Source organism: Acomys russatus, chromosome 29 (genome assembly GCF_903995435.1).
Source record: "Acomys russatus chromosome 29, mAcoRus1.1, whole genome shotgun sequence".
Lineage (NCBI taxonomy): Eukaryota > Metazoa > Chordata > Mammalia > Rodentia > Muridae > Acomys > Acomys russatus.
The window spans coordinates 40,253,486-40,274,912 of NC_067165.1; the positions used below are offsets into that span (position 1 = coordinate 40,253,486).

A 21,427-nucleotide genomic window follows, 5' to 3' on the forward strand; every position below is an offset into this window, starting at 1 on the left:
GTAACCAAGTCTGTGGAGGATGGAAAGACTAGAACTGCTGGGGCTTGTCGGCCACCAGCCTGGCTCCAGGTCCTATCTCTGGGGATTAAGCTGGAGAGTGACGAACACCCTCTTCTGGAGGGGCGCGCGCGCACACACACACACACACGCACACACACACACACACACACACACACACGTACACATGTGTGTCTATACATTACAAATATAACACATGAACACAAATAAATAAAGATTTTAAAATAGTAACAGCAGGGCCAGGCATGGTGGCAAACGTCGTTAACCCCAGCACTCATTAGGCAGAGGCAGAGGGATTTCTGATCTCTGAGTTCAAGGCCAGCCAGGTCTACAGAGGTGAGTTCCAGAACAGCCAGGGCTACACAGAAAAAGCCTATCTTGAAAACCAAAAAACAGAAAAGAAAAAAAGGAAAGACAGAAGAAAAAAGATGAAGAAAAAATGAACCTCAATAGTCAGTCAGATCTATCAAGCATCATAACACATATTTTATCAGAGATCCAGAAACAGGAAAAATGTGAAGAAACCAAGGCTGAAAAATAAACAAAACCATAAACTCACAGTGCTAAGAAGCTCAAAAAATGGCAAGCACACACAAAAGCACTTAGGGAAATCACAATTCAAAACACAAAGAGAAACTCTTACAAGCAAGAACATTGCCCAAGATTACGCAGAACTGGCCATGGCTGCAGACTTCAGAAGCCGTACAAGCTACAACATAAAGGAGTGTAGCTGTCAACATGACCAGAGGGGCTGTCCACTCAAAACTCCACCCAGTGAGGCTGTCTTTAAAAATGAATACAAATGGAAGCGAAGGAGTTGGCCAGGGAGGAATGAATTTGTCCAGAGAACACAGTAGTGGCTCAGGTCTATTACTAATCACAGCTATTCTAAGCTAAGGCAGGAGATTCACAAGTTCAAGGCCTGCCTAGGGGAAAGTAAGAGAGCTCCTGTCTCATAATAAAAAGTAAAAAATTAATAATTTTTAAAGAGCCAAAAAAAAAAAAAAAAAAAAGCTCAGAGGTATAGTGCTTACCCAGCATTCCCTAGGACATAGGATCAGTCTTCCAAAAAAAAGTATAGTAAGACTTTCTTTTTTTGAGACAGGGTCTCTCTGCGTAGCCTTGGCTGTCCTGGACTCACTCTGTAGACCAGGCTGGCCTGGAACTCACAGCGATCCGCCTGCCTCTGCCTGACATTAAAGGCGTGCGCCACCACAGCAGGCTTAGGAAAACTTTCAAACAAGCTGAATATGTTCATCAATACCTTAAGCCCAGGATTCCTGGGCACAGGTAGAACAGCCTGGTCTACACAGAGAAACCCAGACAAAACAAACCCGAATGTCAGGTAAAAAGCCAAGAAACTGAACACTTGAGGAGAAGCTTGACGCAGAGCAGGGCAATCCCTTACTCCAGCAATTAAAGGGGTGACCTCGCCTTTTAATCCCAGCACTCGGGAGGCAGAGGCAGGCCAAGCTCTCTGAGTTTAAGGCCAGCCTGGTCTACACAGTGAGCTCCAGGACTGCCAAGAATATGTAGAGAAACTCTTGTCTCAAAAAAATAAAATAAAATCTAAAAAGACCCAAAAAATCTAGCATGGTGGTGGTGGCGGCACACATCTTTAATCCCAGCACTCGGGAGGAAGAGACAAGCGGGCCAACCAAGTCTACAGACAGAGTTCTAGGATAGCCAGGGCTACACAGAGAAACCCTGTCTCACAAGGAACAAAAAACAAGCCTAAGAGTGAGGTATCCAGATAGCCCTGTGGGTAAGGCACTTGCTCTCACTCTGCTGACTTTGGTTTTTTTGGGTTTTGCTTTTTTTTTTTTTTTTTTGAGATGATATAACAGAGTCCTAGCTGTCCTGGGCTACTGACGGGCTCCAGTCTGAATATTTTAATTCAACCCCAAGGACCCATATGGTTGAAGGAGAGAACCAATTCCCACAACTTGTCCTCTGATCTCTGTATGTGCCATGGTACATGTGCACACATACCACATACAAATGAATAAATAAATGTATATTTAAAAGTAATGAATTTCAAGGCCAGCGAGTTCTAGGACAGCCAGAGCTGTTACACTGAGAAATCCTGTCTTAAAAAAACAAAAGTAATGAATTGCCCCAAAATCATGAGAGGAGGTGAGCTGGACCTGCCCCTAGGCAGCTGCTGCACTCGGGAGTGGGCCTTGCACTTTACCTGGGCAGCACAATGGGCAGCTCTGGAGGCATAGGTGCAGGTGAGCCAGCCTGGAGGGCATGAGAGTGGGAGAGTTGACCTTGTCTCCTGCTGATGGTGGCACTGGGTGGCCTAGGGGGAACAGTGCTGGAGAGCTTGTGTGGATACAGGACAGCCAGCAGGCTGACCAGCTCAGCCACCACCCAGTACCAGACCCAGGGCTTTGAGTTGGTCCACCCCAACACCTACCCCGTCTATGAACTGCTGGAGATGTGAAAGGGCCAATCTTGCAGATCCAAAGCTGCAGCATCTCCATGACACAGGGCACAACAGGGTATCTGAGAGGATCCACGTGATGATCCAATATTGATGGTGTCACAGAAGCCATCGTCGTCAAACCAGACCAATGACTCATTGCAATGAGCATTTGCAAGCCATATGGACACAGTGGGACACACTACGGCTTCCATGAGATGTTTTCCATGCTTTGTTTTGTTTTGTATGTTTTTTTTTTTTTCCTTTGGGCGGGGAGGTTGCAAGGGTGGAGGGTGATTATCAAGAGACAGGGAGATGAGTGGGACTGGGGTTATGATGGGAAACTCACAAAGAATCAATAAAACTTGTTTTTGGTTTTGGCTTTGGTTTTTCGAGACGGTTTCTCTGTGTAGCCTTGGCTGTCCTGGAACTCTCTGTGTAGAACAGGCTGGCCGCAAACTCACAGGGATCTATCTGGCTCCTGAGTCTTCATTGGTAAAATTGAATGTTTAGGATTTTGCTTTAAAACAACAGATCAAGAAGATGGCGTGGTGACACACATTTTTAATCCCAGCACTCAGGAGGCAGAAGCAAGCGGATTGCTGTTGAGTTCAAGGCCAGCCTGGTCTACAGAGCGAGTCCAGGATAGGAAAAAAAAAAAGAAGATGATGGAAAACTTCACAAACATTATGACCAAGAAAAGCCTAAAAGAATAGGTTACAAATTCGTCCATATGAAATTATAGGAATGACTAATATTACTCAGTGATTGAAGTGAGTGGCAGAACCTCACCAGGAAGGAGCAGAACACTGAGGGACTTGGACACTTCTCGTCTGTTTTGTTTTGTGTTTGTTTGTTTGTTTGTTTTGAGACAGGCCTTCTCTGTGTAACAGCTCTAGCTGTCCTGGAACTCACTCTGTAGACCAAGCTGGCCTCAAACTCAGAGATCTGCCTGCCTCTGCCTTCCAAGTGCTAGGATTAAAGGCGTGCGCCACCACCACCCCTCCGCCCGCCCCCCCCCGCCCCGGCTCTTAAACTGTTCTGATCTTGATCCTGGTGGTGGTAACAGAGGTACATCACAGTTTCTTAAAACTGACTAAAAGGGCCCAGGGGTCCCGCTCAAACTGAGGCACCAGCCAAGGACAATACAGGCGGTAAACTTTAAACCCCTACCCAGATCTAGCCAACGGTCAGAACATTCTCCACAGTTGAGTGGAGAGTGGGATATGACTTTCTCACGTACTCTGGTGCCTCACATTTGACCATGTCCCCTGGAGGGGGAGACCTGGTGGCATTCAGAGGAAGGACAGCAGGTTGCCAAGAAGAGACTTGATACCCTATGAGCATATACAGGGGGAGGAAGTCCCCCTCAGGAACAGTCATAGGGGAGGGGAATAATGGGAAAATGGGAGGGAGGGAAGAATGGGAGGATACAAGGGATGGGATAAACATTGAGATGTAACAAGAATAAATTAATTTTTAAAAAAAGAGTAAAAAAAAAAAAAAAAACTGACTAAAATAACTACACTGCACACTCATTAGAATTCTGCAGTAGCCGGGCATAGTGGCGCCAGCCTTTAATCCCAGCACTCGGGAGGCAGAGGCAGGCAGATTTCTGTGAGTTGGAGGCCTGCCTGGTCTACAAAGTGAGTCCACGACAGCCAAGGCTACACAGAGAAACCCTGTCTTGAAAAACCAAAAAATAAAAAACAAAACAAAAAAATTAAACAAAAAGAAAATTACACAGAGATGACAGTCACTACCTTAACCAAGCAACCAACAAGAAAAGACTGTGCCATGTGACTCTAGATAAAAGTCTCTGAGAACACAATGTTGCTTGGATGATATACAGAAATATTTAACTTCATCAAACATGTGAAAACAAATCTGAAGGGGGCTACAGAAATGGCCCAGTAGTTAAGAGCACTGGCTGCTCTCCCTGAGAACCCAGGTTCAATTCCCGGCATCCACATGACAGCTCCTGTCTGTGTGTAATTCTAGTTCCACACTCTCTGTAACTCCAGTTCCAGGGGAAGTCAACACCCTCTCACAGACATACATGCAGGCAAAACACCAATGCACAGAAGATAAAAATAAATAATTAAAAAAGAAAAAGAAGCCAGGGCATGGTGGTGCACACCTTTAATCCCAGCACTCCAGAGGCAGAGGCAGAGGCAGGTAGATCACTGTGAGTTGGAGGCCAGCATGGTCTACAAAGCCAGGGCAGCCAAGGCTACACAGAGAAAACCTGTCTTGAAAAACCAAAAGGAAAGAAAGAAAAAAAAGAAATCTGAAAATAAAGATAGAAAACAATAGCCTTGGGAGCCCGTGAGACAGCCTCCAAGTCTGACAAAGAAGAGTTCGATCCCTGAGTCCTGCTGTTTGACCTCTTGCAGTACTAGGGGACAGAACCCAGAGCTTGCACATTCTGGGTAAATGCTATGGCACTTACCTCTGTCTTTTTTTTGTTTGTTTTTAACAGTTTTCCTAGACAGCTCAGAGTTAAGTTGTTTAAATGTTGTGGGGTTTTATTACATGTATTTTATTTATATGTGCATGGGGCAGGTAGATGTCCCAGAACAACTTGAAGGAATTGGTTCCCTCCTTCCATCATGTGGATTCCAGAACTGAACTCAGATCTTCAAGCTAGGTGGCAGCGTCAGGCTGGCTTAGAACTCAATATCGCCTGCCTCAAGATATGAAGCAAAGAAAAAAAAAAAAAAAGGAAAAATTTGTTTTTTGTTTTGTTTTGTTTTTCAAGACAGGCTTTCTCTGTGTAGCCTTGACTATCCTGGACTCGTTTTGTAGTCCAGGCTGGTCTTGAACTCACAGAGATCCACCTGCCTCTGCCTCCCAAATGCTGGGATTAAAGGCATGCACCGCCACCACCCAAAAAAACGGAATTCTAACAACTGTCATTTTTTTTTTAAGACAGGATTCTTCTAGTATAAACACTGGCACTTGTCATGGGCATTTGTGGCATCTTTTCAAATTTTAAGAAAAATTACATCAAAATAAAGAAAAGAATAACTTTCCTAGAGTAGTGGTCAACATATAAAAAAAATCATACAGTGAATGCTGTGACAAAAGTACAAGTGTAGAATTTATTAAATGGAGTAATAAGGTGCAACATTCTGTGTCAGGTAATCTAAGCAGTTTTACATTCACATAAATTAACCTACTTAGTCTTCAGAGCAACTCTGTTAGTAGTCTTTTTCTACTTTATAGATTCAGAAATAGACTTAAAAAGTTAAGTAACATGGCAGAGCTCATAGATGAACACACACCCAGAGCACACAGACAAAACACCCATACACATAAAATAAATAAAGAACAAATGAAGAACACACCTTACTGACCTCCGGCCTACACACACACACACACACACACACACACACACACACTCAAAACAAAATAAATTCTGGGCATAATGGCAAATGCTTTTAATCTCAGCACTTGGGAGGCAGAGCCAGGCAAAGCTCAAGTCCAACCTGGTCTGTACAGTGAGTTCCATGACAGCTAAGGGCTACATAGTAAGACTGTAATAATAACAGTAAGTAGTTCATTAATTAATTAAAACCTTTTAGACTTGAGGCTAGGAATGTAGCTGTTGGTAGAATGCCTGCCTAGCATACACAAGGTCCTATTTCAGTGCCTATCACTGATGGCCACATTTGGTGGCACGTACTGCTTGTGAAGTAGAGGCAGGAGGATCAGAAGTTCAAGGTCATCCTTGGCTATGTGAAGTTACTGTGTGTGTGGCACACGCCTTTTTAATCCCAGCACTCAGGAGGCAGAGGCAGGTGGATGGATGTGACTTCGAGGCCACCCTGGTCTACAAAGTGAGTCTAGGACATACAAGGTTACACAGAGAAACAAACAAACAAACAAAAAAAAGAACTGCTGTCTCAAAATAGGTAAATAAACAAGTAATGCTTAAGCACATTTGAGCCTAGAACAGTGGTGCATGCCTGTGATCCCACCACTCAGGAGGCTCCCCAGTGAGATGTAATATATCCATATATATTTTTTAATGTATATTTACAGCTTATTGTTAGATAGTGACGGAACATGACGAAGAGAGTTCAACTTTTTCCTCAGGCTGCCACACACTCTGATGCAATGCCATCTGTACTGGCTTTGGGAAGGAGGGCAAAGGAGAGGCAGAGCTGAAACTGAACCAGTGTTGACCAACCCCTTAAAAGACCTTAGACTGGGGGCTGGAGAGATGACTCAGTGGTGAAGAGCACTGCCTGCTCTTCCAAAGGACCCGGGTTCAATTCCCAGCACCCACATGGCAGCTCACAACTGTCTGTAACTCCAACATCTGACACCCCCTACACCAATGCACATAAATTAACATTAAATAAAATATTTTTTAAAAAAAGACCTTAGACCCTTTCCAAGACCCTCAGGCACTTGGCCAAGGCTTCCAAGTGGAAAGACTTTTAGTACCCTTCATAAAACAGGAACGGGTCCTGGAGGAATCAGAAACTGTGGACACAGTTCAATCCCAATTCCTAAACAGTTCAGAAAATTCTGACACTGAGGCATGGGGGCAGTTTAGCAAACTAGGTGGGCTAACAGAAGAAAAGAGGAGCCCTCTTTTAGACACTCCAGAGTCCAAAACCCTGGGCAGTGAGAAGACATCATTTCTGATGTCTTACAGCTCACACACACACACACACACACACACACACACACACACACACCATCCTGAATTACTCACAGCACTGACAGAGGCTGATCTAAGTGCCCCACTCCTTTAAGTGTGATTCCTCTAATTGACTTGTCACCAGTAGAAAGACAGTGAGAGTACTAAGTGGTAGTCCTCTGCCTCGGAAGGAAATGAAATATTGCTAAGAGGCTGAAAACTCTTAAAGGTGCTTCAAAGGGGTGAAGGATGAATGATGAGATTCCCAGGTTAAAATTTTTTTTTCTTCCTAGGTCTATCCTAATTAAAGGTAAACATTAGATAGCCAACTAGCCAGGTGGTGGTGGCAGGGCACGACTTCAGTCCCAGCACTCGGGAAGTGAAGCAGGCAGAGATCTCTGAGTTCGAGGTCAGGCTGGCCTACAGAGTGAGTTCCAGGACAGCCAAGGTTACAGAGAGAAACCCTGTATCAAAAAAGAAAAAGAAAAGAAAAAAGAGAAAGAAAAAAATAAAAGATAACCAACTAGTGGACTCACACACAGTGTCGGCTGAAATCAATAGGCAACGGTCCAGGAGATTTAGGGCATGTTACAAAACCTTGCCACCCACTTCTGCTCTTTACAAAGGAGAGAGAGTTGGATCATCAACACTACTCTGGAGCTAGAGCAGGCAAAGGCGTTTGCTGCCAAGCCTGAGGGTCTTAGGTCCATCTCCGAGATTCACACAGTGGAAGGAGAACCGACTCCCACAAACCTGTCCTGACTTCCACCAGCAACATCCAAAAGTAAACACAACTTGTCCTCTGCACGACAGCACACGGGCGCTAAAAAGGCTGCCTCTTAGCATCTCTCCTCATCCCACCCCACCTTTGGATTATAAACCCCTTCAGACGCCTTAGCATCAGTACTTTCCGGCAGCAGAAGCCCACAAGCATCAACACTGGCCCTCACTGGCCCATAACTGAGGCGGTTTCTAGTGAAATCTGCAGGTGAAGAACTCGGAGGTGAGTCCCGGGGTAAGGAAACCAAACCCACATCAGCGAGGGCTGGATTCTCAGCCAAAAGCTCAGTGGCGTCTGCTAGTCACAGTGCGTCCCCTTCCTCCTAACGTAACGGAGAGGGATGGAGTCCTTCCAAGAAGCGACTCTCCAACTCGGCAAGGGAAGTCCCAAGGTGAATGAAGACCGAGGTGCTAGTACTTGGGTGGAGGGTTTAGGGTTGAGGATGGGGGGAGCGGGAGTCGTCAGCCCCCCGCCCCGACAGGAGACAGCCGGGTACCAACGAGCATTCCCCACCTCTCCTCCAGCATGGGCCCACACATCTGTGGGCTGAGAAGCTAAGTGGGGCCCGCCACCCTCCCCGACGAAGTCCAGCGGGCTCAGAGGGGCAGCCGGGCGAGGACGCGGGGGGGGGGCCTGAGGCCGCTGCCGAGACCCCAACTCCGGAATGTGGTGAGCGAGGGGTCACGGGGGGGAGGAGCCGGGCGGGGAGGACCCGGAGAGGGGCGGGGCCCAGAGGAGAAATGAAGTCGGGGGTCCTCAGCTTCAAAGGACAGGGTCGTCGTCGCCCTGCTGCCAGCCGCGCGCCCAGCCCCGCTCCAGGCCCGACCCCTGCCAAGTCGCGGCGGGGCAGTCCCACTCCCCTCACCTGGTTCGGCTGCTCTGCCTGCTCCGAGGACGCCATCTTTCTGAGGCCTGAGTAGTCGACCGCCGCTGGCCCAAGTTTCTCCCAAGAGCACTCGCTCTCACTCTCCAGACAAGACCAAAGTAGAAGGACCTGAGCCTGTCGATGGGGGCGGGCTCCGGGCAGAAAAGGTTGAACCTGGTGTCCCGGTTACCTTGCAGTCTACAGGAAAGTCCATAGTCCAATGGTTTTTTTTTTTTTTTTTGGTTTGGTTGGTTGGTGGGGGCGGGGGCGTTGTTTTTTTGTTTGTTTGTTTTTTGGTTTTTCGAGACAGGGTTTCTCTGTGTAACCTTGACTGTCCTGGACTTGCTTTTGTAGACCAGGGTGGCCTCGAACTCACATTGATCCGCCTGCCTCTGCCTCCCGAGTGCTGGGATTAAAGGCTTGCGGCGCCGCCGCCGCTGCCACCACTTGGCCCCAATTTTTTTTTTTTTTTTTTTTAAATAGAGTATCTTTTTGTTGTTGTTTTACATTGTTTATATAGAAACGCTATGGTTTAGTCACATCGACTCCTAACTTCCTCCTCCCGGGCTTCCCACATACCCCACCAGAATATATGGGAATAAATTTATTTATTTACATGTTTATTTAGAGGCTTGTTTCTTTTCGTTTCCTAGACAAGGCCTCGTGTAATTGAAAGGAGCCTCAAACTTTGTGTGTAGCACAAGACAAACTGGCTCCTCCCGACCCTCCTGCCTCTACCTCTGGTGCTGAGATTACAGGTCTGCATCACATACCCATATTTATTCTTTAATTAAATCTCTCCCTATTCTCATAGTGCCATGGGCACATTTAGGAACTACTTATTTAGTAAACACATGAAAATGTAAATTACATTTTAGCCATTCAGTACAGTATTAGTCATTGACTACCTGGAGGAATTTTTTTGTTTTCTGAGACAGGGTTTCTCTGTGTAGCCTTGTCTGTCCTGGACTCACTTTGTAGACCAGGCTGGCCTGCCTCCTGAGGGCTGGGATTAAAGGCGTGCGCCACCACCGCCTGGCGTGGCTGCTCTGGCAAGAGATCACATCCAAAGACCTAGGTCTGTGTGATCCAGGTGAAATACAGACGTGCCTTTAATCCCAGGAGATGAAGGCAAGCAGATCTCTGAGCTCAAGGCCATCCTGGTATAGAGCAAGTTTCAGGTAAAGAAAAGCTTAGGTCCAGGCATGGTGGTACATGCCTTAATCCCAGCACTCAGGAGACAGAGGCCTGCAGAGCACTGAGTTCTAGTCAGTGCCGTTCAGCAGTTCGGTTGAGTCAGTGAGTTGAGAGGCAGTAGAGTGAGTTGAGTTTGTGGCAGTTCAGTTCTCGGAATTCAGAAGCAGTTTTGAACCAGGAGAGTTTTACAGAGAGAGGTTAAAGAGAAAACAAGCTAGCCACAGGTGAAGGCAAAACAAACCAGAGGATGAGAAAAGGCCAGAAGACTGCTCGAGTTGGTTTGAGGCTAAGCAGAGCTATTCAGTGAGAAGCTGAGAGAAGCCAGATGGAATCAGTCAGCTCGGAGAGGAGTTTGAGCCAGAATGGCTGAGTTGAGCCAGCCAGCCAGAACTCAGAAAGAGCTAAAAGGTGGCGCTTATTCAGCAGTAAGTCTCAGAGCCTGAAAACATTCTAGGGCTAGGTTAGATTGTACAGAGACCAGAAGCTTCCAGGACTAAGCCTAGGCTAGCAGATGGAGGCAGTGAGCCTCAGAGACAACAATTCAATTGGGCAAGTAAAAGTCCCTTTAACAGACTACTTACAGTTTCTCAGAACTGCTCAAAACAGCCAGCACTCGGTCCTGAGAAACCCACCTATACACTAGTGTGCAGTGCTTTCTCAGGCCGCCTCTCCTAATGCCCATGTTTAATCTAGATTAGAATTTATTCTTTTTTTTTTTTCCAAGACAGAGTTTCTCTTGTTGTCCTGGCTGTCCTGGACTCACTTTGTAGACCAGGCTGGCCTCGAACTCATAATGATCCGCCTGCCTCTGCCTCCCGAGTGCTGAGTGCTGGGATTAAAGCCAGCAAGACCCCAGTATCCTCTTTTTTTTTTTTTTTTTTTGAGATTTATTGTCGGGCGGTCGTGGCGCACGCCTTTAATCCCAGCACTCGGGAAGCAGAGGCAGGCGGATCACTGTGAATTCAAGGCCAGGACAGCCAAGGCTATCATAGAGAAACTCTGTCTCGAAAAAACAAAAAACAAAAAAAAGATTTATGTATTATTTGTAGTGTTTCGCCTGCATGTACAATTGGACGCCAGAAGAGGGCACCAGATCTCAGCATAGATGGCTGCGATCCTCCATGTGGGTGCTAGGACTAGAACTTGGTGCTCTTAGCCTCTGAACCACCTCTCCAGCCCGACCCCAGTATCCTCTTAACAAACAGGCAAAAGCAGGTGCTCTTGCTTGCACAGCTATGCTCCGAAACATCTCCCAGCCCCATTATGTTCTTTTCCTTATCTTTGTTTAAAGATATAGTCTAGGCTGGCATCAAAATTGCCTCATAATTGAGGATGATGACCTTGAACCTCCTAAGTCCTGGGACTGCAGGCCTGTACCACTACCAGGAGGTTCATGAAGTTCATTGTTCTGGATTACAGATGACAGAGCAATGCTGGCAAAGTCAAAGGTCACAGGTTTGACTCATGGCATAGATAGACTTCAGTACCTGTTTCAACAGATAGTGCTCAGAGAGGAGATTATCATCTCCCTACAGGCAAACTTTTTCTTTTCTTTTCTTTTCTTTTCTTTTTTTTTCCTTTTTGAGACAGGGTTTCTCTGTGTAGCCTTGGCTGTCCTGGACTATCTTTGTAGACCAGGCTGGCCTCGAACTCACAGAGATCTGCCTGCCTCTGCCTCCTGAGTCCTGGGATTGCAGGCTTGTGCCACCTACAGGCAAATTTAATGGTGTTTTTTACTACTTGGGCTTTTTTGCTTTTTGATCCTCAATTGTCAAGAGACCCAAACCAGCTGGGCGGTGATGGCGCACGCCTTTAATCCCAGCACTTGGGAGGCAGAGGCAGGCAGATCGCTGTGAGTTCGAGGCCAGCCTGGTCTACAGAGTCCAGGACAGCCAAGGATACACAGAGAAACCCTGTCTCAACAACCAAAAAAAAAAAAAAAGATAAAAGAGACACAAACCAGATTTTGGAGGCTTTGATTTTGTTGTTGTTGTTGGAGTTTTTTGTTTGTTTGGTTGGGTTTTTGTTTTGTTTTGTTTTGTTTTTTCGAGACAGGGTTTCCTGTGTGGCCTTGGTTGTCCTGGACTCACTTTATAGACCAGGCTGACCTCAAACTCACAGCGATCTGCCTGCCTCTGCCTCCCAAGTGCTGAGATTAAAGGCGTGTGCCATCATGCCCGGCTGGTTTTTTTGTTTTGTTTTGTTTTGTTTGAGTTTTTTGGGGGGGGTTTTTTTGAGAGAGGGTTCCTCTGTGTAGTTTTGGCTGTCCTGGACTATCTTTGTAGACCAGGCTGGCCTTGAACTCACAGCAATCCACCTGCCTCTGTCTCCCTGAGTGCTGGGATTACAGGCCTGGGCCACCATGCCAGGCTGGCTTTGATTTTTTTAAACCTACTTTATTTGGGGTTCTTTACTTTCTCTACCCTCCCTTCCAACCCATTGAGAGGGAGGAGAGAAAAGGTTAGCAGGGAGAAGGGGCGCAGTTCTTTTTAGCTGCTTCCTGCTGTTTTGGGTCATCGGGTTCTTTGGGGCAATGCCAATCTCTATCGTCAGGACATTCAGCCAGCAACAGCAAAGTCACCAACAGCCTTCTCTTCCTCCTCCAACTGTCTTTTCCAAGTGTTCTTCTTGTAGCCCCCTTCCTTGCCCCCGCCCCCCCCCCCGCCTCCAGGCTTTCATATTTACTGTAACTGGCAATAACTGGTGTTATTCTAACACCCTCACACAAGGCAGTTTTTACAAGACAGGGTTTCTCTGTGTAGCCCTGGCTGTTCTGGACTCGCTTTGTAGACTAGGCTGGCCTTGAACTCACAGAGATCTGGTTGCCTCCACCTCCCAGTGCTGGGATTAAAAGTGTGCACCACCAGTCACCTCTCCTTAACCACATAAAAAGGCTGCTAATAGCAATTACCAGAGGAAGACATTGTTGTAGACTAAGTTGTTGCGTTAGACACCAACAAATTGGGCTAAAAAATCAAAATACAGTGCCAGGCGGTGGTGGCGCATGCCTTTAATCCCAGCACTTGGAAAGCAGAGGCAGGTGGATCTCTGTGAGTTCGAGGCCAGTCTGGTCTACAAAGTGAGTCAAAGACAGCCAAGGCTACACAGAAAAACCCTGTCTTGGAAAAAAAAAATCAAAATACAAACTAGGAGGGCCTGGAGAGATGGCTCAGTGAATAAGAGTACTAACTGCTGTTCCAGGGGACCCGGGTTCAATTCCCAGCACCCACATGGCAGCCAACAACTGCCCCTCACACAAACATGCATGCGGGCAAAACACAATGCACATAAAATAAATATATATATAAATTTTTAGAAAAATACAAACTAGGGGTCACTAAATGCTAAAACATTTACCTAGCCTGAACAAGACCTTAAGTTTGATTCCTAGTATTGGGTGTGGGGGTGGGGATTCTTGCTAAGATTTCACATCACCAAATTTAGAATAAAGTGTTTTATCTGAACTTCCCAGACATCAAGATTAGAGAAATAGATTTCTCACACAGGCTCATTCTGAAGTTACCTCTGCCTTAATTCTTACATAAAAAGGTGATCTGGAGTGACGTGGTGTTGACTAACTAGTTATTTTTCTATTGTTATATTTCCTTGTCTTTGATTTACAAGGAAAGTAACTTTGAAGTGAAAAATACTTCTTTTTTTTTTTTTTTTTATCCTTTTCTGGCTAAAAAAAAATCAACCTTTCTGTTCTGCTCATTGGGAAAACTCAACTGTATTTTATAGAATTAAGTGGTGCCTAATTACAGAATTGAAAATAAACAAAAATGCAAACTAAGAAAATCTGTCCGAATTCATTTCTTGGTCTTAAAAAAAAAAAAGAAAAAAGAAAAGAAAAGTTGTCCTTTGGCAAGACAGAATGGTAAGATCGCACACAAGTCAGGAAGTAAAGGGAAACTGTGAACCAGTCACAGAGCTGCTTGAAATGTTCAGCCACTGCTCTGCCACACATTCCTCTAAAGCGGGTCTGTTTGTTTGGTTGGGTTTTTTCCCTTCAGAAGAGCTAGTGTTTACCATGCCTAGAACAGAATTAGGGGACGTGGCTCAGTGGTGGAGCTCATGCTTAGCACCCAAGGGCCCAACATCATAAATATACAAAATGATGGTGGGGGGGGGGGTGGTGATGTTGATAGAAGGGCTGAGAACAGGGCAGGCTGGCACACACCTACAACCCCCGAGCTACGGGAGCAGCAGCAAGAGGAGGAGCCTGATCTTCATAGTCACAGTGAGATCCCATTTCAAAAACTTCGAGTAACAGATCTAACGATTCAGCTGCCATAATGCTGGTTCGCAGGCGGATCTCTGTGAGTTCGAGGCCAGCCTGGTCTACAAAGCGAGACCAGGACAGCCAAGGCTACACAGAGAAATCCAGTCTCGAAAAAAAAAAAAAAAGGTTCACAGATGGCAGTGTTTTCAGATTATGTAACTGTGTGTCTCTTTGGGCCTTGAGGGCAAAGGTCGGATGTTGGATCTTCCGCTTTTGTGTTTGCTTTTGTTTTTGTTTTATACTGGGTGTCACGTGGCCTAAATTTGCCTTAAAGTCAGTATGTAGCCAAGGATATTGAACTGATTCTACTGCCCCCATTCCTGAGCTGAATCCCAGCCACTGGCTTTGAAACCAGAAACCACACCTGTAAGTGCCCTGGAATGCAAGCGATAAGCCACGACTAGAACTACATCTCCCGGCGTGCCTCGGTGTTCGCGCACCCTGTTGTGGAAAGGCAACTACATTTCCCGGCAGGTCCCCGGAGGAGGGGCGTCAAGAGACCGGGAAAGCGACTCTGGGCTGCTCGGCATCTCCCAGAGTTTGTCAGGTAGCACTTTGAGGATGGAGCTGTCGCGAGGAGCCAGCGCCCCGGACCCAGACGATGTCCGACCTCTCAAACCCTGTCTGCTACGCCGCAACCACAGCCGTGATCAGCACGGCGTGGCGGCCTCCAGCCTCGAGGAGCTGAGGAGCAAAGGTCGGCTGACGAGGGGACCGGGCGGGGTCGGGAAGGTGTCCCCAGAGCCTAGGGACAGCACCGGCCCACGTGGGTCCAGCGATTGGCAGACTCCTGGCGCGTTTTACTTGTCTCCAGTGAGAGGCTCGGGAAGGGGAATGGAAGTTCCGTGAAGATCCAGGCTCAGTGGCCTGATTTTTGAACCATACAGAGGTCTAGTGTATTCTCTCCACGGTGGCTCAGGGACGGTACCCCTGGCGGCATGGGGATGGCTGTCCACAGTGGGTACTTGGCGTGGGGACGGGTGTCCACAGTCAGTACCAGTTCCATTGGAAGGGAGCTGCCAGTCCCTTCCCCTTAGAGTACAGGCAAGGCACGTAAACTGACCCAGGTTCCCAGCCTGAACCTTACACTTCCCCAACTTTGGGCCCTTTGTTTTCCCAGCAGTGTAGTGAGTGTATTTCCAGCCTTGCTTCAAAGGATTGTTGAGACTCTCAAGTAAGATGGTCTCTTCAAATTACTTAGAAGAGTTATTAGCCCGTAGCAACAAATTTATGTAGCCAAAGAAATTCTGCAGGGCTTCCATGTAAGCTAGCTCCGGCCATGTAATCATAGTGTGCGCCAGGCTGTGGAGCGCTTCCTGAGAGCCACTGAGACCCAGGAGCGGGGTTTGATTTGGTGACAAGGATTCTGCCACATCGAGGTTTGCATTTCAGCCCTGCACTAGGTCACTTCAACTTTAGTGCCACTTCGTGTTGCATTGGTTGGGTGTCCTTGGCACAGAGGCCTGTGTTCTGCAGCTGAGCCTATAGGTGGCTTTGGCTGTTCTATTTTGGGCAATGACAGCATTGTGGAAAGCCTCCTGCCTGGCAATAGTAAAAAACGAATAAATAATTGAGACAAGCTTCTGCCATTGATGTGTTTCCCTTTAGTCTAGAACACTCTGAAGGAAGAGAGCTACAAAGAAGAGGAAGAACTTTTCTTTTTTTTTCTTCTGACATTTGATATGTAGAACTTAAGATGACCACTGAATAAGTGAACAAGCGACAGTATTGCTTGGCCACAAGTAATCAGAGCAGGCTCTCGTTGGTGCTTACTTAAGTAGACGCAAATGCGCCTCCTACGTTAGAGTCGGCGTAGCTGTGGGAGCCACATTGGATTTAACTGTCAGTTTGGGGTGCTGGAGAGATGGCTCAGCTGTTAACAGCACTGGCTACTCTTGCAGAGGATCTGGTTTCAGTTCTTAGCACCCACATGGTGTGGCTCACAACCATCTGTAACTTCAGTGCCAGGGCAAGCAACGCCCTCTTCCGGCCTCCTTGGGCACAACCCATGAATGTGGTCCACACACAGACATTCAGAATAAAATGTTCAGCTGGGCGTGGTGGTGCACGCCTTTAATCCCAGTACTCGGGAGGCAGAGGCAGGTGGATCTCTGAGTTAGAGCCGAGCCTGGTCTACAGAGTCAGTTCCAGGACAGCCAGGGCTACACAGAGAAACCCTGTCTCAAAAAGTCAAATTCAAAGAAAGAGGGGGCGGGATTCATATATATAATATCTAAAAAGAATTTTTTAAATATATTTTTTCTTATTTTTTAAATGTATTTTATATGCATTGGTATTTTGCCTGCATGTTTGTCTGTGTGAGGCTGTCAGGTTACAGACAGTTGTGAGCTGCCATGTGGGTGCTGGGAGTTGAACCTGGGTCTTCTGGAAGAACAGTCAGTGCTTTAAACCTCTAAGCCATCTCTCTAGCCTCCTAAAAGGAGCCACTTCCTGTGTGATTTTGAATAAGTTATTTGATCTCTCTGAGCTTAATAAGTTCATTGTCTCTTAATAGGAATAAAAATAGTACAGGATTAGTTGTTTTGTTTTGTTTTGAGACAGGGTTTCGCTTGTAGTTCTGGCTGTCCTGGACTTGCTTTTGTAGCCCAGGCTGGCCTCGAACTCACAGTAATCCGCCTGCCTCTGCCTCCTGAGCGCTGGAATTAAAGGCGTGCGCCACCACGTCTGGAAGAATCAGTTGTTTTATCTGAAAAACAGCTAGAACTTTACTAGGTGTACGATGCTAGGTGTACATTAGTGCTAAGATTATGCTTGTGGTCATATCTCTTATTGTCCCCAGGAACTGTAATTAGCTCTTGGGGCATGCGTACTAGAGAGAACTAAGGCGGATGTAATTTCCTTATGGATGTTTGTCACCTGCCAAATATGTTATTCTTCTCAGCCTGTGACATACTGGCCATTGATAAGTCCCTGACACCAATCACCCTGGTCCTGGCAGAGGATGGCACCATCGTGGACGACGACGACTACTTCCTTTGTCTCCCTACCAACACGAAGTTCGTGGCATTGGCCTGCAATGAGAAGTGGACTTACAACAATTCAGGTAAGAAGTTGAGGCCGCGTAACCACTAGCTGTCACGGTTCAACTGGCCTCACAGGCCAGTGGCTGCTGTTTGGCTCTCTGTCTAAGCATTTACCCAGCAGATGGTACCTGGGCCCCTTGGTGTGCCAGGCATGGTGCTGAGGCCGGGGAATGAGGATGAGTGAGACATCTCACCCAGGCCCACAGCCGCTGAACCCTAGTGTTTCAGTGAGATTGGGGCCGTGAATCTCGGCCTTGCCATTTCTAGCCAGCTGACCGGGCAAATTATGCAGCTATCCCAACTGTGACAACCGAGAATGTCTCCAGACGTCGTCCAAGGTGCCGCATCAGTTAGTGATTGATTTTACGTGGCACGCAGAATACAGGGCAGTTTCACAGAGAATTAAGTTGAAGACAGAAGAGGAAAAGTTAAGGCCCGAGGTGAGGCTTTACATTCCTGTGAGTCCCCCGAGAAAAGGTGCCTCTCCCTCACTGACTTCGTCTGCGTGGCCATTTGGAAGGACACGCGCATTCTCCATAGTGCTATGTGTCGGGGTCCCTGAGTCACTGACCTGACTGGCATTTCTCTCTGTTCCAGATGGGGGAACAGCTTGGGTTTCGCAAGAGTCCTTTGATACAGATGAAACAGATAGCGGGGCAGGGGTGAAGTGGAAGAATGTGGCCAGACAGCTGAAAGAGGATCTGTCCAGCATCATCCTACTGTCAGAAGAGGACCTTCAAGTAAGTCTCCTCCACAGCCTCACAGCACTTGCCAGTTCTGCGGTCTGAGAACCTTAGGGTCCATGCTCCTGTCTCCCTGACATACCAACTCCACTGTTCCACTGTCTGCTGATATCTTTGGTTTTGGGGGGTTTTTTTTTTTGTTTTTGTTTTTTGTTTTTTTGTTGTTGTTTTGATTTTTTGCTTGTTTGTTTTTCCAGACAGGGTTTCTCTGTGTAACAGCCCTGGCTCTTCCAGACTCACTTTGTAGTCCAGGCTGGCCTCGAACTCACAGAGATCCGCCCACCTCTGCCACCTAAGTGCTGGGGATTTTGTTTTGTTTTTTGGAGATGGGGGTTAATTTATCTACTTATCTATTTAGTTAGAGGCAGGGCCTCACTATGTATCCCTGGCTGTCCTAGAACATGCTATATAGACCGACCAAACTGCCTTTGCACTCACAGAGATCCACCTGTCTCTGCCTTTCCCTTGATGAGATTAAGGCATGTGCCACCACAACTAGATTTTTTCTTTCTTTTTTTTAAAGCAAGGATCATTTTACCATTAGCCCTTTTTGTTTGTTTTCAACGCTAAAGGTCCAACCCTTGTGGATGTTGGGCAGTCACTGTGCCCCTGAGCCCCACCCTAGCTTAGTGAAATTTGCATGTTTCTTAAGCTGCATAGCAAGTTAACACGTTTAGAGGCGCTCCCAAGACTGTCAAGATTTTGGTCTTTTTCTTGTGAAGCAATTTAGTTGTTGTTGATTTGAGACCAGTCTTACGTATTCCAGACTGAGCCTAAACTGCGATGTAGCCATAGAGGTGCTGGGATCACAGGTGTGCGCTACCACAAACAGTAACCACAACAACAATAGTACTTTTAATTCTTTATATTGACTCATTGTGAAAATGATCAGTTGTCTCCTTTAGCGTCTTTGTTGGATTTCTTTTTTTTTTTTTTAATTTTTGGGGGATAAGATTTAATTATATGTGGGGTTTGTATGTTCCAGGGGTGGTCCGTGCACATGAGTACAGGTGCTAGTAGAGGCCAGAAGTGGGGGTCCCCTGGAGCTGGAGTTACAGGAAGCTGCGAGCCGCCCAGCATGAGTGCTGGGAACTAAAGTCAGGGCCTCTACAAGAGCAGTACATACTCTTAACTGCTGAGCCCTCTCTCCAGCCCGTGTAGTGGAATTTCTTTTCTTTTAGTTTTGTTTTGTTTTCCTGTGTAGCCTTGGCTGTTCTAGACTCATTTTGTAGACCAGGCTGGCCTCGAACTCACAGCGACCTGCCTGCCTCTGCCTCCCGAGTGTGTAGTGGAATTTTTAAGTGGAGGTTTAATTTTGTTTTTAACGTGACACCGGTACTTCATTTTCCCAGTTTTCACACTAGAATTTTGGAAATGGCAAAATGTTTTTCTCTTACAATGACTTGAGGAGCAGGTGAGGTGGGAATGCTGTGAGCTTGCACACTGCCTTGAGCTCTCTCAGATCCTTCTTCTGACCTCCAGGCTCTCATTGACACCCCGTGTTCAGAGCTGGCTCAGGAACTTTGCCAAAGTTGTGCCACCGTCCAAGGGCTCCAGAACACACTCCAGCAGGTGCTGGACCAGCGAGAAGAAGCCCGCCAGTCCAAGCAGCTCCTGGAACTCTACCTGCAGGCCTTGCAAAAGGAGGGCAGCATCTTCTCCAAGCAGGAAGGTAGGCCTCCCCCACTGCGGCTGCTCGGGGAGCATCCTGCGGGTGGGGCCTTGTTGCAGAGCAGCCCGGTTCCCTGAGGAGGACAGTGGCCTGGGAGTGATGCTTCCCTCACACCCACTGATGGCTGCCTGCTCAGCTGGGTGGTTGTGGTCCATAGCCTGCTGCTTACTCTCTTGTCTACTTTGCAGAAGCTAACGCTGCCCTTGGTGAAGAGTTGGATGCAGTTGACACAGGCATCGGCAGAGAGATGGCTTCAGACATGGTGCTTACAAGCCACACCCTCACTGCACTGAAGGAGAAGCCTGCTCCAGAGCTGAGTTTATCTAGTCAGGATTTGGAGGTGGGCGAGAACTAGGGACCCTGAACTGCAGAGCAGGGCTTTCCCTGGAAGTGTAGTTTGGAGGTGCAGAGGCATGTATGTGATTTCTTTTACCTCTGCAAGCTGACTCATAGCTTCACAGCTGCAAATCTGCCTTTTAATAGCCAGAGCATTTGCAAACATCTCATGTAATCTAAATCCAAGTAGCTTTTTTGGGGGGAAGTGCAGTGTGTGTGTGTGTGTGTGTGTGTGTGTGTGTGTGTGTGTGTGTGTCTTGAGACAGAGTTTCTCTGTGTAGCCTTGGCTATCCTGGAACTCTCTTTGTAGACCAGGCTGGCTTTGAACTCACATAGCTCTACCTGCCTCCCAAGTGCTGGGATTAAAGGCATGCGCCACCACCAATGGGCTCCCAGTGCCTTTTAAAAAAGAATGCACTTCCTCAGGACATGAAACATTAGTCTCTTGTCCAAATTGATCACGACCTGAAGGAATTGCAGGCCTGAAGCTTCTGAAATGGCTTCAAGGTGTACGAGTCCAAGATCCCCAAGTAATCTGAGGCTAGTACAGTAGCACACAAAGGCAGACTTAGGGCTGGGGGTGAGGACCAGCGCTTGGCCAGCATTCATAAGGCCCCGGGTGTGGTCCCCAGCATCATGGGAAGTAATGACAGCAGGCCTCTGGGGCCCACCTTGTACAGGCCATCGGGATGGGTGTGGGTGTCCTTGTCTCTGTGTACCAAGTACCTCCCAATCCTAGGTAGAAGAGATGGAAATTATATTAACGAGCTTAATTCAATTTCCTGTTGGGCTTGAGTGATTTTAAAAAGACATATGAGCACGTGCTATGAAAGGCACATCATAGCTGGGTAGTGGAGGCGCACAGTTTTAATCCCAGCACTCGGAAGCCAGAGACAGGTGAGTTCGAGGCCAGCCTGGTCTACAGAATGAATTCCAGGACAGGCATGGCTGCCTACACAGAAAAACCCTGTCTCAAAGGACAAAAGAAAGGAAAAAAAGAAAGGCACATCATAGTGTGTTCCAGGCCAGCCTCGGCTGCAGTTCAGGACCCTGTCTCTAAAAAAAGAAAAAGCAAAATGTGAAAGCACAGGTGAGGGGCACGGAAGCAGTGGTGTCAGTGGTTCTTATTCTTGCTGCAGCTGGTCTCCAAGGAGGACCCCAAAGCCCTGGCTGCTGCTCTGAGCTGGGACACACAGAAGGCAGAGACAGTGCAGCAGGCCTGTAGCACGGAGCTCGCCCTGCGCCTGCAGCAAATGCAGAGCTTGCGTTCACTCAGGAATCTTTCCGCACAGAAGACTCCACTGCCTGGGGTACAGCAGAGTCCCAAACGGGCCAAACAAGACCCGGCATAGCACGACGGGAGGCAAGCTCTGCTGAGGAAAAGCCTTGGTTCTGTCACCAGTAAAT

General features: G+C 47.3%; 2 protein-coding genes across 2 annotated transcripts in view; one reads left to right on the plus strand and one right to left on the minus strand.

The window, feature by feature from the left end:
- Pex14 (peroxisomal biogenesis factor 14) overlaps nucleotides 1-8,867 on the minus strand; it is a 131,344-nt gene extending 122,477 nt beyond the window's left edge. The window contains exon 1 of the mRNA XM_051172170.1: nucleotides 8,747-8,867. Coding sequence (XP_051028127.1) covers nucleotides 8,747-8,782 — 36 coding nt within the window. The 5' untranslated portion in view covers nucleotides 8,783-8,867. The remainder of the gene's footprint in view (nucleotides 1-8,746) is intronic.
- Nucleotides 8,868-14,677: 5,810 nt separating this feature from the next.
- Dffa (DNA fragmentation factor subunit alpha) lies at nucleotides 14,678-21,427 on the plus strand. The gene is made up of 6 exons (XM_051172172.1): nucleotides 14,678-14,922; nucleotides 17,128-17,289; nucleotides 17,867-18,009; nucleotides 19,495-19,684; nucleotides 19,873-20,024; nucleotides 21,160-21,427. The coding sequence occupies exons 1-6, from the start codon at nucleotides 14,787-14,789 to the stop codon at nucleotides 21,370-21,372; spliced, it is 996 nt and encodes a 331-aa protein (XP_051028129.1). The 5' UTR covers nucleotides 14,678-14,786; the 3' UTR covers nucleotides 21,373-21,427.

Coding starts and splice junctions, on each gene's coding strand:
- Dffa (XM_051172172.1), top strand. CDS start 14,787: ATGGAGCTGTCGCGAGGAGCCAGCGCCCCGGACCCAGACGATGTCCGA. Junction 17,290..17,866: donor GTGGACTTACAACAATTCAG/GTAAGAAGTTGA, acceptor TCTCTGTTCCAG/ATGGGGGAACAGCTTGGGTT. Junction 19,685..19,872: donor CATCTTCTCCAAGCAGGAAG/GTAGGCCTCCCC, acceptor TCTACTTTGCAG/AAGCTAACGCTGCCCTTGGT.